A 16,392-nucleotide genomic window follows, 5' to 3' on the forward strand; every position below is an offset into this window, starting at 1 on the left:
TGTCCAGGACTCTCGCTGGGTCCCCCAGAAGCAAGGCTCTCGTCCTCCCCACTTTCTCGGGTTCCTCCCCAACCCAGGACCCCCGCCCTCGGCATCTCCCCTGCACCGAATGCCGGGGTCCACCCTCCTCCGGTCGTCCCGAGGCCTCTCGTCCCCCGGTCCTTCCAGCGGCGGGCCGTGGGGTCCCCCGATCCTCAGACCGTCTCCCCGACCTCCGGCGCCGGACGCCCGCGTCCCAAAGCCCGTCCTCGGCCCCGACTCCGGGCTCCCCGGCCCCCGCCCCGCGCACTCTCACAATGTCCGTCCGGCCCCGAGTAGCCGCCGGGCTCCGGGTGCGGCTGCAGCCCGGGCGGCGGTGGCTGCGCGGTCCCCTCCAGCTCGGAGCCCCCCTCGGTCTCGACCTCCTCGCTGTTGTGCCCGGGTCGCCCCGGTTCGTCGTCGGCCTCGAGCTCCCGCTCGTCGTCGGGCTCCTCGGCCTCCAGCGCCGCCTGCAGCCGCTCAGCAAGCTCGGCCTTGAGGCCGCGAGTGTCCAGGCCGCGGCGCTGCAGTTCCTCGCGAAGTTCGTTCACCTTCAGACGACGCACATCCATGGCCCGGGCCCCCGGGGCGGCCCCCGAGCCCGGCCCGGCCTCCCAGGGTTCTGTCCCCCTTAAACCTTTCCTGTCAATAGGCGAAGGGGGAAAAGGGGGGGGCACTCCAATGGCGGCTGCGGCTCAAAATGGCCGCCGCCTTCTCGCCCGTGCCCCGTAGGATGCAACACGTGTGCCAATTGGCCAGTACTCGGGGGCAACGGGCGCGAGCCCAGAACTCGACCAATCAAAGCGCGGTTTTCAAAAGCACAGCGGTGAGAGGGTCCAGGAGTTGCCGAAGAGGAAGCGTTGGCCTACGTCGAAGCCGCGGCCGGAGCAGAGGGCGGGAAAAGGCAAGAGGCGGGGCGCGCACTGATTGGGTGCCATCCGCGCGCCTGCTGCTATACAGTCAAATGAGGGAGAGGGAGTAATATTTGGACCAACTAGCAATGAGATCTCAGAATGAGCGCCCACGGTCTCGCCTACGCTGTCCTTTCATCCAACTAAGCGTCTCTGTAACACACAATCTGACTGGTCTAGATCTCCCGCCCCTCGAGTCCGAGTGGGTCGGCAAAAACACCCTTTCCTGTTACCTTTAAGAAACCGGAAGGAGAAAGTCACCGAGGGCCCGCCCCTTGCCGTTAGGGCGGTTTCAAAAACAACCCGTTTACCAACCGCATTTATTGTTTTATCTCAGTAAAGCCTGTATAGCTTGCTCGCCTTAGGAAAAGCTAACCAGATTGGCCCTTCTTCAGAGGCTTGCTTCATTAGTTTCGCTGTTACAGGGAGGTGTACGGAATAGAGATTACGTATATTACTCGTAAACTGTTAGAAACTCAGTTGCCTTTATGAGTAAAATTCTGGCTTCCGAGTGCTGATGGGCTGAAACCGGGGGGTGAGACTAGCAACGGGAGAAAAGTTATACGATAAGCCGTACATCTGCACCCCCCCTTTCCTTTGATAGTACGTCTCGCGGGCGCTCTTCCCACGGCCGGCTTTCTCTATGGTCGCCGCGTTACGTGGACGGGCGCTCTGCCCGCGACCATAGAGTCTTCCCCTCCGGAAACACCTCCAGAAGTTGGCGGGTCTCCACCCCAATCTTCAGCAGCTGCTGTTTCGCAAACTTGGCTGTTTGGCGTCTGTACTGACAAATCCCAAACACACGGATCCACGAATACCTACAGCTGTCAGTATCTTTAAGGCTGCACCACCTGTCGCCTCTAACTCCGAAGACAGAACTAGCGTGAGATGCACAATGGAGACGCATCCCATGCAGACGTGCCGAGCGGGCCACATCTCAATAATCCCACAAAAGCCATGCACCACGTTTCTTAGACCAGAAGGCATACGATAGCCCTACAGGATGCATTAAAGTGTGGCCCAGATGTGTATGACAGGGATGCGCGGGACATCCAGGGCCCACTCAGCCGCGGGACAGACACTCACGTGGGCCCGAGGTCCAGTCCAGACACCCCGCCCTCGCCCACGTCCGACTTCCGTTCGTTCTCCTCCCAGCTCCGCACAACCATTTGTTCCAAAAAAAAAAAAAAACCTCCAACTTTGTGGCCCGGATTGAACTGTCCCTTGTTCTCAGAGTCGCCACCAGGGGGCGTCCGGGCGCTGCCGATGGAATCTCCCATCTGCAGCCACGGGAGATCCAGAGGGCTGGTCCTGCAGAAGGGGCTGAGATCAGGTGCGGTTAGATCAGGTGTTCTGTGTCCGTGGTTTCCATCTGAGTCTCAACGGTCAAGCGGGTGTGTCTCTGGGTCAGTGTGTCACTCTCCTGTGTCTGTTATTCAGACTTCTTACTGTTCTTGGTATGTACCCGCCTGTGCTTATACTGGTAGACACAAACATTTGTGTATATGATTCTGCGTGTCACTGTTCCTCTGTGTCTGAATTTCTGTGTCTTTTTATATTTGTGGCCAGGTGCGCCCCTGAATACAGCCATTAATTCATGTGACTGTTTGGAGCATGTGCGTGTAGGATCCTGTGATAAATAATGTGTATATGTGTGTAAATACACACACACACACACACACAACTGTTCCTAACCAGGGTTTTGTCAGAGCTTGCATTTCTTCACGTCTTTTTGCTTTTCTCTCTGGTGAGGAATTTCCAGATGCCACCAAGCCAACGCTTTCTTTCTACACTTTTGTAGAAAGTAGAGGCTACTCCTCCAGCCCGTTTTTGCTTTTAGGTTTTTTTCAGATAGAGTCTGTGGGGTTTTGTTATTGGTGGTGGTGTGTGTATGGGTGCCTTGCCCAGAGCTGGCATGGAGGATGCATCTCACATAGCTGAGATCATAGACCTGCACCATCATGCCCAGCTCGTTTGTTTAGAAGGGATCTTGCTAATTTTTTTTGCCTGGGATGGCCTCGAACCACAATCTTCTCAATCTCCACCTCCCAAGTAGCTGGGATTATAGGTGTGAGCCTCTGCATGACTTTTTTTTTTTAGTACTGGGATTTGAACGCAGGGCCTAAACTTTTAATCACTCCACCAGCCCTTTTTTTGTGAAGGGTTTTTTTTGAGAGAGGGTCTTTTGAACTATTTGCCCTAGGCTGGCTTCAAACCACAATGCTCCTGATCTCTGCCTCCTGAGTAGCTAGGAGGCAGAGCCACAGGCGTGAGCCACTGGCACCCACTTTTTTTTTTTTTTTTTGAGACAGGGACTGGCTATGTATCCCAAGCTGGCCTCCATCTGGAGATCCTCCTGCTTCAGCCTCCCAAGTCCTGGGATTACAGGTATGCATTACCACGTGCTACTACCCTTCTTTTTATGACAGGAAAATCAAATTGCCAGGGAGAGAGGGGCTAAATCACAGACAAATGGAGACACAAGAAGACAGAATAGTGATTGACAAAGTTTTATGAGCCCCTCTGGAGGCACCAGAGTCACACTCTGAAGATGGCAGAAGAGGGACTGGCTCAAGGGGGCAGCATGGCCCAAAAGGAGGGAGATGGTCCGTTCCCTGGGGGGAAAGGAGGCATCTCTAATGCACTGCACAGGCTTGAGGGGGGTGTGCCCCACCCGAGGGGAGAAGGAAGCACACATGGCTAAGCAAGGGAGGGCACACAGGGTACTGTAAGGTTCTAACCTTAGAATCGTGCCTAGTGTCCTAGACCTGTGATTTTAAATCTTAAGGACTTAGAACACTTGAGCCTCAAACTGCAGTGTCTAGAATTTAAGGTTTTAGAATTGTGTATTCTTGGGCCTTTAGTTGTCATCCTGACAAAGCAGAATGCAGCATAGAACCTAGTGCTGCCCAACATTAGAAATGATTAACTTTGGTGGCTAGTTAGTCACAACTAAACCGTGAACATCTTATAAATGAGATGCTGTTGGTCCAGACCTTGGACCAATAGCCTTGTACAGTGCCCTGAAACATAGAAGAGGCCATTAGAACCTTGGCACCTGATGATCTAGACTCTTAGACACAGAGAATCTAGGTTCTTAGATTAAGTTTTAGAACATTAGCTCTTAGATCCTCCAACTTTAGACTCTTAGAACTTTTGAGTTGCAGATTCTAGAATCTCAGATCCTTCAGTTTCCAGGATCTCATTCAAATCTTCATCCTTGAGAAAGTAAAATTTTGGAGCCCTGTGATTAATCTTTCCCACCAGAAGATCCAGCCTGAAGGATCCTTAGAACATCAGATTTTAAAACAACAGAATTTAAAACTCCTTGTCTAAAATGACAGAATCTTTAGAATTGTGAAATCTAGAATCTTACACCCTAAGGACTCAGGGCTCTAGAAAACCAGAACCATGGAGCCTCAGATCCTAGAGCTAGAATCTTAGGGCTTTAGAACTTCAGATCCTGGGGGCTTTCTCAAGAGTTTTAGAATCAGAAAATCTAAAGTCACAGAATCTCAGGACCTTAGAACAATGGGCCTTTTAACTTCCAGGTCTAGAACACTTAGCCACTTTAGATTATAGACTTTGGAATTTCAGGTCCTTAGAACCAAATCTAGATCCTTAGACTTTAGAATCTAGAATCCTGGCATGTTAGACCTGGGAGGACTCTTAGAGATTGCAGTGCAACCCGTCCCTGTTAGGGATGAGGACGTTATGGCACAGAAAGGGGGGAGCATCTGCAACGGAGGTGGGGAGGGTAGGAAGGTAGGGCTGCAGTTGGGATGAGGCCTGGAGTGAGAAAGGGGATGAGGTTTCCCCCAGTGGCAGTGCCTAGCTTGGGTCCTGAGAGGGAGTCTCTGGTGGAGGACTGTTTCAGGCTCCATCTTCCTGCCCTGGGGGTGCTGGGAAGCCCCTGTCAGCAGGCAGAGTGGGTCCAGGGGCTGTAGAAGGGCAAAGGACATAGCGTCCAGCAGGATGGACCTCGGCCGCAGTGAGGCAGCTGCAGGAATCCTTCGGATCAGGTTGGTTTTGGGGATCGGCTCCTCCAGCAGCTCCAAGGAGTTCGGGATGACCTCCGCCCTCATCCATGTTGACATAGAGAATTTCGTCAGGCTCCTGGGCAGGGGGGAGGGCCTTGAGTGTGTCCTCCAGGTCTTCCCGCAGTTCTGTAAAACTTGGCCGGTCTCGGGGGTTCAGTTCCCAGCACCGGGACATCAGGGCATACCTAGGGCGGCACAGTAAAGAATGGGAGACTGAGCAGGGCATTCTCAGATTTGGGAGACATTTTAGGACACTCAGAACTGGGGGCTGGATGGAGCCTCAGCAATTTGGGGGCATCTATAGGTATTTGGGAATTCTTAAGTTTCTAAGGAGGTTTAGGGATACTCAGGAGCTAGAAGGTTCTTGGAGACCTCTCTGGGTCTGGGGTGATATTTTAGCAAGATTTGCTAGAGTATAGCTTCCAAATGTGACCCTCCAGAATGACTATATTGAAGCCTGGCTCTGCCACTTACAAGCTGCACTGGTTTAAGATAGGTCCATAAGTTCTTTGACACTTCTCCCTTCAAAAGATGGAGACTAAGGATAAGGGCTCGCCACTTGAATTTGAGCATGGGCAGACTTAGTGACTTGCTTCTGACTTCTGAGAGTAGGTCATAAAAGGTATTTGGCTCCCTCCTTGTGTTCACTCTCTCTTTCTCTCTGCCAGTATTGGCATGTGAACTCAGGACTTTTGATAGGGTCTTGCACTTTTGCCCAGGTAGTCCTAAACTGCAATCCCCCTATCTCCGTCTCCCCACTAGCCATGATTACAGATGCGCACCACCACACCTGGCTTGTTTTTTGAGATAGGATCTTGCTAACTTTGCCCCAGGCTGTCCTCGAATTGTGATCCTCCTACCTCTACCTCCCAAGTAGCTGGGATCATAGGTGTGCACCACACTTGGTTGCATTTTTTTTTTTTTTTTGTAGTACTGGGGGTTGAACTCAAGGCCTTGCTCTTGTTAGGCGGGCCCCTACCACTTGAGCCACTCTGCCAGCCCTTTTTATATTGGTTATTTTCTAGATTGGGTCTTGCTTTCTTCTCTGGGATGGGCTGGATCTTGATCCTCCTGTTTGTGCTTCCCCACATGGCTGGGATGACTGGTGCGCCTCACTGTGCCCAGCTATTGGTTGAGATGGGGGTCTCATGAACTTTTTTGCCTGGACTGGCCTCTAACTGTGATTCTCCTGTTCTCTGCCTCCTTGGTAGTTAGGATTATAGGATTGAGCCATGACACCTAGCTGCATTTTCTCTTGGATGGCCATTTTGTTAGGATGCTCAAGCAATGCTCTGGAGGGATCCACATGGTAAGGCACATGCCTTGCCATGTGTGTGTGCCATCTTGAAAATGGTCTTCCAGTTCAGGGCCCAGTCTTCAGATGACTACAGCTCCAGCTGCCATGTTGACTATAACATTATTAGAGACCCTGAGTCATAATCTGCTAAGACACTAACCTTCAGAAACTATGTGAGATAATAGATGTTTGTTGTTTTAAGCTATTATATTAGATAACTAATATACCAGTTGTGCAACTTTTGGCAAGTGACTCACCCTTGCTGTCGGCCTCAGTTTTCTCATCTGTGAAATGGCTTCATAAGGATAAAAATGAATTAATACAGGCAAAGTACCTAAAATTGTGCCTTCCAGAAAGTTCTAGAAAATGTCAACTTGGAGTATCAAAGGAAGACCTGTGGAGTATGAACCCCAGGCTATCTCCTCTTGAACCAAGCCACCTCCTCTCTTTACTGTCACAGTGCTGGCTAAATGTCATGCCCTTCCTTCTCCATTGGCTGAGATAATGCAAAGGTTGGTAAGTATGATCTAAAGGATCCTATGAACAACTCAGAGGAGACATGAAAGTCGAGAGGATTGATAAAACAGATGAAGGGGGTTGCCAAGGGTCCTGTGTTCAGGCACAATGGGGGAAGGGTAGGGTGCCAGAGTCCAGGATGAGTTAGAAGTCTCCCAGACTGGGGGTCCCAGAGGAAGGGCTACCAGGTAAGGTTATAAGTTGTTCACTGCCCACAGATACCTGGCTGAGGTGGGCAGGGGCTGATCCAGCCTGCATTCCACACACAAGACAAAGCAGGAAAGGGCACCTGTAGTATGCATATCTCATTGGCTGGCTAGGCGTGGTCCTACTTGAAGCATTGGTGAAGGGGCAAGAGGTTCTCTCACCTGGGCACTAGAGGCTCATGCCTGTAATTCTAGCTAGTTAGGAAGCTAAGACTGGGAAGATCGAAGTTCAAAGCCAGTAAGAGAAAATAGCTTTAGGAGACCCCATCTCCAAAAAATATAACCAGATCAAAATGGACTGGAGGTGTGGCTCAAGCAGTAGAGCTCCTACTTTGCAAGTGGGAAGCCCTGGGTTCAAACCCCAGTCCCACCCCCCCCCCAAAAAAAAAGAGTGTCAATATTCTGAGGGATTCCATGCAGGTTTTAGAGGGTCCTGGAGATGATGGGGGCCTGTGTGGGTGGTCAGGGGTTTGGAGTAAATTCTGGGGTGGGACTGGAGGTGCTAAGAGTCCTCACAGGCCATCCAGACAGTCCACAGGCTGCTTCAGGCGATTTCCCTGGCGCAGGTAGTCATAAATTTCACTGTTCTCCACTCCTGGATATGGGGTTTGGCCTCGTGTGGCGATCTCCCACATTGTCACCCCGAAGGACCACTGTGAGGAGCAGAGGAGAGGGAATTAGAGGGTCTCTCCTGCTCAGAGTCACAGGTTCAGGCATGTGTGTTCACAGCCAGCCCTATGGGGGCATCACATGTCTAAACAGAAAAACTTTGGCACAGGCACATACATGTACAGGTGACTTTTGTGGATGCATAGCTATGTCCACTTGTCCACACATTTACACACTTCAATGACACGTGACCTCATGAGTCCCCCTCCATGCCCAGGCTGTACACATAGTAGGCGTGCGGGCATGAGCACACATGCTCACTGCTGCTTCTCCTGATGTAAGCTGGCACCGTGCACACGTGAGCCTGCAGAAATCCCTGACATGTAGACACATGCATGTATACCACATCTCCAAACACGCTTAGGCTGCATAGAAAGGCCCCTGTGCAGGGCCGTCCACGTGTCCCCATGAGCCCTGCACCCACAGCTGGCCAGGCGCAGTGTGAGGTGCTCAGGCCACACTCCTCCATAGTGTCCCACTCCCGGCAAGGGTGTGCATACCACATCACTCTTGCTAGTGTAGACTCGGTCAGCCAGGCTCTCAATGGCGATCCACTTGACTGGCATCTTGACAATGCGGCCCTGACGGTAGTAGTCCCCATTGTAGATCTTCTTGGAGAGCCCAAAGTCTGCCACACACACTGACATGTTCTCATTCAGCCTGCCCGGGTTGGGGAGAGGAACTGGGTCAGGGTATCAGCCACCTTTATCAGGAAGCCAGTCATGGCTCTCAGACACCCCTCCACCTCCTATCCTTGCTGTGCTGCCTGGGGCTGGGGATCTGCCTCCTGCATCATCGATCCAGTCCCAGAGGGAACTGTTTTACTTCTTGTTCCCTCTGGAAAATGAGAATGGGCAAAGGATTCCTCAGAGCCCTCTCAGCTTTGGCTTTTTGCCAGATCCTAAAGTCCTTTGAAGGATCCATGGGTTTAAATTCCTGATGCTTTAAAAGTTTTCTAAAGGACATGATATATATAGAAATGTGCACATAGTTGAGCCTGCTGGTACACGCCTATAATCCCAGTCTCTGGGAGTCCCAGGTAGGAGGATCTGGAGTTTAAGGCAAGCCTGGGGTGACCTTGTCTCAGGACACCAAAAAAAAAGTCATAAATGCTCATTGAATTTTCACAAACACCCATATATCCAGCACCCACAATAAGGACATTAATACTATGGAATACCACACAGCAAAGAAAAAGAACAGATTACTGATGCCACATGGACTAACCTTAAAAACAACATGCTGAGTCAAATGAGCCTGACACAAGGAGAACCTAACTTATGACATTTAAGAACAGGTGAGACTAGTGAGGGTGACAGAAATCAGAACAGAGGTAACTGCTTAGAGGTCAAAACTGACAAGGGGCCTGAGGGAACCTGCTGGGGCTCAGACGTGTTCCTTATCTGGATCTAGTGGTGGTTACACAGGTCGATACACATGTAAAAATTCATTGAGAGGCTGAGGCAGGAGGATTGTGAGTTCGAAGCCAGCCTGGGTTACATAGTGGGACCCTGTATCCAAAAAAAAAAGTAAAATAAAAATAAAGAATGCATTGAACTGCATACATATGATGTATGTATTTTAGTGAATGTAAATATATGTCAATTTTTAAAGGTATAAGAATGAACGAAAAATAGAAAAACACATGTCTCCCAATGTTCCTTCTGGTAAGTACCCCTCCAAAGGTAACCATCTTCATTTCTAACAACATTGATTACTTTTGCTTGCTTCTATATGGGTGGTCCCAGCTTACAATAGTTTGACTTAGGGTTTTTTCAACATTATCATGGTACAAAAATGATAAGCATTCAGTAGAAATCATATTTTGAAGCTGGGAGCCATAGCTCACACCTGTAATCCTAGCTACTCAGGAGGCAGAGATCAGGATGATCTCAGTTTGAAGCTAGTCCCAGGCAAATAGTTCTGAAGACCCTATCTTGAAAAGACCCATCACAAAAAAAAAAAAAGACTGGTGGAGTGGCTCAAGGTGTAGGCCGTGAGTTCAAACTCTAGTCCACACACACACACAAAGGGGGAGGGGGGAAGGAAGAGGGAAGGGAGGGAGGAGGCAAGGAAGACAGAGAGAAACCATGGGATCATGAGGAGAAAGGAATTGGTATTTTGCAGTATTATAGCATTGACACTGGCTTTTTTGATATTGTGTTTTGCATTTTTGCATCCTAGCCTGTGTGCAAACTGCCCCTTTCCTTATGTACATGAGATAGTCAACACTTTATTTTATAGAACAGGCTTTGTGCCAGGTGATTTTGTCCAGCTGTAGGCGAATGTAAGTGTTCTAAGAACATTTAAGGTCGGCCAGGCTACGCTGGGATGATTGGGAGGTTGAGTGCTTTCAACTGATGATATTTTCAACTTGACAGTGGGTTACCAGGACACAACTCCATCCTAAGTTGAGGATCAAATGAACTGTGCAGGCGTGTGCCTTTCCCTAGCTGGGCAGTCACCATCTAACCGTTAGGGAGAGGCCACAGTTTCCAGCCAACTATAGTAACCCCACCCTGTTGGATAAAACATCCCCAAGCCTGGACAGCTTCTGTGCAGTTGACTCATCCCCAGCTGCCTGCCTCATGCCTCAAGGTGTACTTTTGCTTTGCTAATAAATCACTATTTATCTTTTTTTTTTTTAATGTTTTCCCTGGTTCTTAGATCTGAGTTTCTGGGATTTTTTTCCCCTCCAAGTACCAGAGATTGAACTCAGGGTGTCACTACTCATTGGTGAGCTGGGTCACCAATCCTTTGCTTTTTTTTTTTTCGTGATGGGACTAGGATTTGAACTCAGGGCATCATACTTGCAAAGCAAGAGAGAGAAGACCCAAATTAATAAATTAGAGGTGAGAAAGGGAATATTGTAACAGGTACCAATGAAATCCAGAGGATGCTAGAGTTGTGAACACTGATGCTCCTTGTAGAAGATTCTCTGATTCTCCAGCTGCAATTTCTATGACATTGCATGTCATGTCATGAGGCTAATTTTGTGTGTTTGTGTGTGTGTGTATATGTGTGTCTGGGATTTAAACTCAGGGCTTCACGCTTGCAAAGCAGGCTCTCTACTACTTGAGCCATACCTCCAGTCCATTTTGCTCTGGTTATTTTGGAGATGGGGGAGGGGAGTCAAGAAAATTTGTCCAGGCTGGTCTCAAACCTTGATCTTCCCAATCTCAGCCTCCTAATAGCCAGGATTACTGGTGCTCAGCACTTGCTGGCTTTGCTGTCTCAGTCCCGAGTTCTGAGTTCTGACCTTCCCTGAAGTCTCTAGTTACTGTTGTATCCTGGGAAGGAGGGAGAGAGCTCCCTGGAGAGCAAGGGGTCCCCAAAAGGCTTGATGCTCACATGCAGTTCCTCGCAGCCAGGTCACGGTGTATGAACCTCTTGGTGCTCAGGTACTCCATGCCGCTGGCGATGTCTGTCATAAACTTCACCAGCATCTGAGTGGGCAGGAACTGGGGTCCAAGCCGGGGGGAACAGAGGTCAACAGAATACCCAAGGTCCCTCCTTCCTTCTTCCTCCCTCCCTTCCTCTGCGTGTCTAGCTCTGCCTACCATCATTTCCCATGGCTTTGAGAATTAAATCCAACCCCTTTCTGTAGCCCACGGGGCTCGATACAATTCACTCCTGCCTTGCTCTGGAATTGCCTTTGATGTATATTGCAGACAGGGGCTTCCAACGGGTCTTCAGCCCAGAGGGCTGATTCTCACCCCTGAGCCTTTGCTCTGAATTGGGATTCCTTCCTGTGTGGATTTCCTAACAGGCCCCCAGCCCGCTCCTCCTTCAAGGCCACCTCCCCAGGTGATGCCTTTGCTGTCCACCCAAAAGAATTCTTAGGTCTCCTTATCTTTCATTCTGCATTTCCTTCCTAGCACTTAAATTGTCTTGCTTACGTATTTGTTAGCTTGTTTACTGGATGATTAAATTGTCCCTCACCATTGGCTGGTCCCCAAGCCGGGAATAGAGGAGGAAACTGTGTAGGTCACCATGCTTCATGAAAGGTAAGATGACCACAGGTTCGGGGAAGCCCTCTCGTTCAGAGTCCTGGAAGCAGACGCCTGAGTATCCCCAGGTAGCCATGTCAATCCAGTTGGGCAGAATGAGATCCAAGCCCCCTTCCCAGCCAGACTTAGCATCCTCTTCTCCCTCCCCCTTAAATCTAGCCTCCACATTGTTTGGGGGTGTGGCCAGGACAGTGCTTCAGAGAAGCCATTTCCCAGGGATGTTTCCGGAGTCCTCCTGGGGACCTCAGTTATTTCTGGGAAAGGTCAGAAGTCACATTCCAAACCCAAGGAGAAGAGGAGGGGAAGTTTGCTGATGCTAAAAGAGGGGGTAACAGGGAGCCTGGAGGTTTGATCTTCCCAGGACTTCAAGGAGGGTCTGTCTTCTTGGTGTGGCCTTGTGGGAGTGCCCTCCTTCCTCACCAATGAGCCTCATGACATTGGGGTGGTCGAATTCCTTCATGCACACGGCCTCACTCAGGAAATCCTCCAGCTCAGACCTCGTGCAGATAGCGACTGCGGGGAGAGGAAGGTGGATGGGGTGGGGGACGGGAGAACTGTGCCCCTCCTCCTCCTGTAACCACTGTATCATCTTAGCTTCATCAAACATGATTAGTAAGCACCAGGCGCTGTGCTTATTCTGTCACTCGTATAAACTCATTTAATCCTCAGAGATGCTTCTATTATTAGCCTGTTTCATTTATTTATTTAATTTATTTATTTTTGTGGTGCTGGGGATGGAACCCAGGGTCTTGTACATACTAAATATGTCCTCTACCACTGAGCTACATCCCCAACCCTTGTTTTTTTTATTTAAGACGTCATCTCACTACATAGCCCAGACTGGCCTGGAACTTTTCCATCCTTCTGCTTCTGCCTCCCATAGTGCTGGGATTACAAGTGTGGCCACTTTATTAGCCCCTTTTAAAGATGAGGAGGCCAAGCATGGTGGTGCACGCCTGTAATTTCAGCATGGGGAAGGCTGAAGCAAGAGAATTGTGAGTTCCAGGCCAGCCTGGGCTACACAGTGAAATGAAGGAAGGAAGGAAGGGAGGCAGGGAGTGAGGGAGAGAAGGAAAAAGGAAAGAAGGGAGAGAAGGAAGAAAGGAAGGAAGGAAGGAAAAGGAAGAAAGGAAGGAAGGAAGGGAGGGTGGGTAGGTGGGGAGTTCAAAACAGAAACACTAAGGAACCTGCCTAACAACAGGTGCTGCTTCCAAACTGGAAGTGGCAGAGTTCAAATGAGGCATTCTGCTCCTGAAGCCATGTGTTCAATACCACGCTGGCTGCTTCCCAGCCCTTTTCCAACAGCTCTGGGCACCCAGATGATAATTAGTATCCTGTTTTACAGTGCTACTGTGGCTCACTGAAGCAAACTGACTTGCCCAAGGCCACAGAGCTGGGACTCAAACTTAGGACAAGAACACAACCTGCGTCACTGAGTATTTGGTACACATCTCTAATTCCAGCACTCAGGAGGCTGAGTGAGGAAGATGTTGAGTTTGAAGCTAACCTGGGCTACAGACTGAGACCCTGTCTCAAAAAATATTAATAATAAAAAGAGGGTGATGATGTAGCTCAGCTGTAGAACACTTGCCTAGCATGCTTAGCATGTATGAAGCCCTAGGTTCAAAACTTCAGTACCGCTCCCCCACAAAAAACTCCAAAAACTCATAACCTGGAACACAGGCATGTCCACTGATGAATGAGTGAGTGATGACTCCATAGCCCAAGGTTTTCATTTAATTTCTTTTTTCAGTACTGGAGTTTGAACTCATGGCCTTGTACTTACTAAGCAGATGCACTACCAGCCACAGTTTGGGATTTTAAACCTTGTAATTTAGAAACCATCATTTGTCCCTCACCTCCAGCTCCAGCCTGAACCCTCTCTGCTTTTCCTTTCCTGTGTAAAGAGGACTTGGCTCTGGACTTCCTGTGCTGTGCAACTCTGTTCTGGTTCCTACACTCTCTGAGGATGTAATAATGTAGTCATAGTCTACATTAATGACAAGTACTTCATGCCACCCTCACAATCTCGGGACATTATAATTTTTCTAGAGGAGGAAAGGAAGACTCAGAGAGGGAGAGTCACTTGCCTGACATCTCACAGTTGGTAAATCAAACAGCCAGGTATGTCTTATTCCAGACCTGCCCCTACCCTGCTTTGTATCACAGGAGGCTGACCCCTGAAAACTACATTTCCCAGGGTCCTTTCCCTGCCATTTTCCTGTTGGAGTTTGCCAAAGTCAGGCACTGATGGGAGGGGGGAGTGGAGAAATTAGGCTATTTCACCCTCTCTCTACTTTTGGAATTGCCTTAGTAGTGGCTGGCTGTCCCCTGTGCTTTTAGCTCCCAAGCTAACTCTGTGTTCCCAACTCCTACCAGGTATCCCTAGCCATAGACTCCAGTAACAGCATGTCTTCCCTCTGCTCTTCAGCCTGGGGGTGGAAGTGATTTCCTGATGCTGCTAATCTGCTGGTTATCTCACTGATCCAACTGATCCTCTAGTCCCTCCTCCACCATGGTAGATACACCCCCATGTTCAATTCCTTCTATTGAAGTACCTGGTATGGGCTCCAGAAAACACTGGGGGTTCTATGCTGTGGCTAATGTGCCACTAACTTTTCTGCTCTCCTACCTCCCTGGGGCATAAAGAAGAGGCCTGGGGCTAGAGATGAGGGTCCCACATGTGTGTGCACAGACTCACTCTTCATCGTCTTCACAGCCACCTTTAGGATGGAGTCATCCTGGTTAAGCTGGCCCTCCATCACGGCTCCAAACTCTCCTGTGGAGGGTGGAAGGGTGACACTGACCTCAGAAGGGCTGTGGAGACTGTATTTCCTGGGTGAGGGCGAGCAAGTGGAAGGACCTTAGGGTTCAAGTAGATGTGTGTGCTGGGGACTCACCTTCTCCCAGGGTCTTTCCCAGGGCCACTTTATGCCGGTCTACCATCACGTCTCGAAGCTTCTCCTTCAGTTCTTCACTGATGCCCAGGCTGTTCACTGCAAGGAGGGCGGGCGGAGACATGGAGCAGGGTTGGCATTCACGTGTTGCTGGCCAGAAGGGATATACCCATTGGTGAAACACTGAACTACTATTGCATTGGCTCAAAATTAGCTACTGTCCTGAGCATCCCACCCACCCCCAGCTCCTCTCCCCTGAATCTTCCCTGACAGAAGCAACCCCAGTGTTAAAGCCTGTCTTACAGCCTTGTTCCATTGAGCACCCTGATTGATCAGAGCCCTGCTGTACCAGTACCAGTTGTTAAAAATATTTTTCTTTTTCTTTTGGTGGGACTGAAGTTTAAACTCAGGGCTTCATGCTCACAAAGCAGGTGCTTTATCCCTTGAGCCACTTTGCTCGTGTTATTTTGGAGATGGGCCTGGAACCTTGATACTTCTGATCTCAGCCTCCCAAGCAGCTAGGTTTATAGGTGTGAGTCATTGGTGACTGATTAAAATATTTCTTTTAGAAAGGAGTCCACACAAAGAAATGACAAATGTTTAAGGAGATGGAAATTCTAAGGACCCTGATTTTATCATTACACACTGTAAACATGGATCCAATTATTATCCCACTGCACCTTACAAATATGTACAATTACTGTGTGTGAATTACAAAATAAATAAATCCTCATCTAAAACACATTATTGGAGCTGGGGATGTAGCTCAGTGGTAGAGCATTTGTCTAGACACGTGCAAGGCATTGGGTTCAGTCCCCAGCACTACACACACACAAAAAGAAAAAGGCGTTGTTAGCATAACAGACACCACATTCGACTAAAGTTCATTTTCTTTCTGATTTTGTTTTTTGAGACAGGATCTTCCTAATTAGCCTAGGCTGTCCTTGAACTTGAGATCTTCCTGCCTCTTCTTCCCAAGTGCTAGGATTACAGTTGTGCACCACCACACCTTGCTTAGGTTAGTTTTCTGTTTTGGAATGTTATCAAAATGTTATCACACAGCATGTCCTCATGCATATGTCTGACTTCCTTCGCTCAACATGAGTCTAAGAGAGTCACAATACAGTCGTTACCATGTGTACCTGTAATTTATACATTTTCATTGCTTTGTAATGACATCTCTCTAACTTATCGACCCCCTTCATATTCTAAAAATTATACAGGACCAAAAAGAGCTTTGTTTTGTGGGTTATATACATTGTATGTGTATATATATATATATATATATATGCCTGTATTCATATAGATATAGATAGCTATAGATAATAGATATTTAATATATTCAAAATTAATACGATAGTGTTTTAGGGTGGTTGTTTGTTTTTGGAAACAAGGTGTCAAATATGTAGCCCTGGCTGGCCTTGAACTAGAGCTCCTCCTGCCTCAGCCTCCTAAGTGCTGAGATTACAGGTGTACACCACCTGTGCCCAACTTACAATGATAGTTTTTTACAACACAAGAATACAGAAGCACATGTTTCATCAGGCATTAATGGCATCACCACAGTTCAGGGAGCCTCAGGAAAATCATGAAGAATGAGAGTGCAAAAGGGCAAAAAAAAAAATAGCTTTGACCTCATGGACCCTTTGCTAAGATCTCAGGGACCCCAAAGGACCTGGCTCACACTTTGGGACCTGCTGTTGTATATTATTCCATTAAATTATTTTGACCTTGTTACTTCTTCCTTCTCTTCTTGAATAAATGTCTTTCCCAGCCCTTTCCAACTATCCCCCTGGGGCCCTGTCACCCTTCTTGCTATGTGCTAGGT

General features: G+C 48.8%; 2 protein-coding genes across 6 annotated transcripts in view; both read right to left on the reverse strand.

Moving 5' to 3' along the window:
• The window catches only part of Hnrnpul1 (heterogeneous nuclear ribonucleoprotein U like 1), a 30,971-nt gene extending 30,130 nt beyond the window's left edge, over positions 1 to 841 (reverse strand). Inside the window, exon 1 of one of the 2 annotated variants that reach the window (XM_020162552.2) lies at positions 296 to 841. In XM_020162552.2, the coding sequence (XP_020018141.1) occupies positions 296 to 590 (295 nt within the window). In that variant the 5' untranslated portion in view covers positions 591 to 841. The remainder of the gene's footprint in view (positions 1 to 295) is intronic. The other variant, XM_020162553.2, reaches the window with a different exon arrangement.
• Positions 842 to 3,423: 2,582 nt separating this feature from the next.
• Axl (AXL receptor tyrosine kinase) overlaps positions 3,424 to 16,392 on the reverse strand; it is a 32,097-nt gene continuing 19,128 nt past the window's right edge. For 2 of the 4 annotated variants that reach the window (XM_020162548.2, XM_020162547.2), the window contains 8 exons: positions 14,568 to 14,714; positions 14,369 to 14,446; positions 12,088 to 12,180; positions 11,600 to 11,721; positions 11,009 to 11,118; positions 8,158 to 8,317; positions 7,505 to 7,641; positions 3,424 to 5,154 (listed from right to left, as the gene is read on the reverse strand). In XM_020162548.2, the coding sequence (XP_020018137.1) occupies positions 4,803 to 5,154; positions 7,505 to 7,641; positions 8,158 to 8,317; positions 11,009 to 11,118; positions 11,600 to 11,721; positions 12,088 to 12,180; positions 14,369 to 14,446; positions 14,568 to 14,714 (1,199 nt within the window). In that variant the 3' untranslated portion in view covers positions 3,424 to 4,802. The remainder of the gene's footprint in view (positions 5,155 to 7,504; positions 7,642 to 8,157; positions 8,318 to 11,008; positions 11,119 to 11,599; positions 11,722 to 12,087; positions 12,181 to 14,368; positions 14,447 to 14,567; positions 14,715 to 16,392) is intronic. The other 2 variants (XM_020162550.2, XM_020162549.2) reach the window with 1 other exon arrangement.

Source organism: Castor canadensis, chromosome 16 (genome assembly GCF_047511655.1).
Source record: "Castor canadensis chromosome 16, mCasCan1.hap1v2, whole genome shotgun sequence".
Taxonomy (NCBI): domain Eukaryota; kingdom Metazoa; phylum Chordata; class Mammalia; order Rodentia; family Castoridae; genus Castor; species Castor canadensis.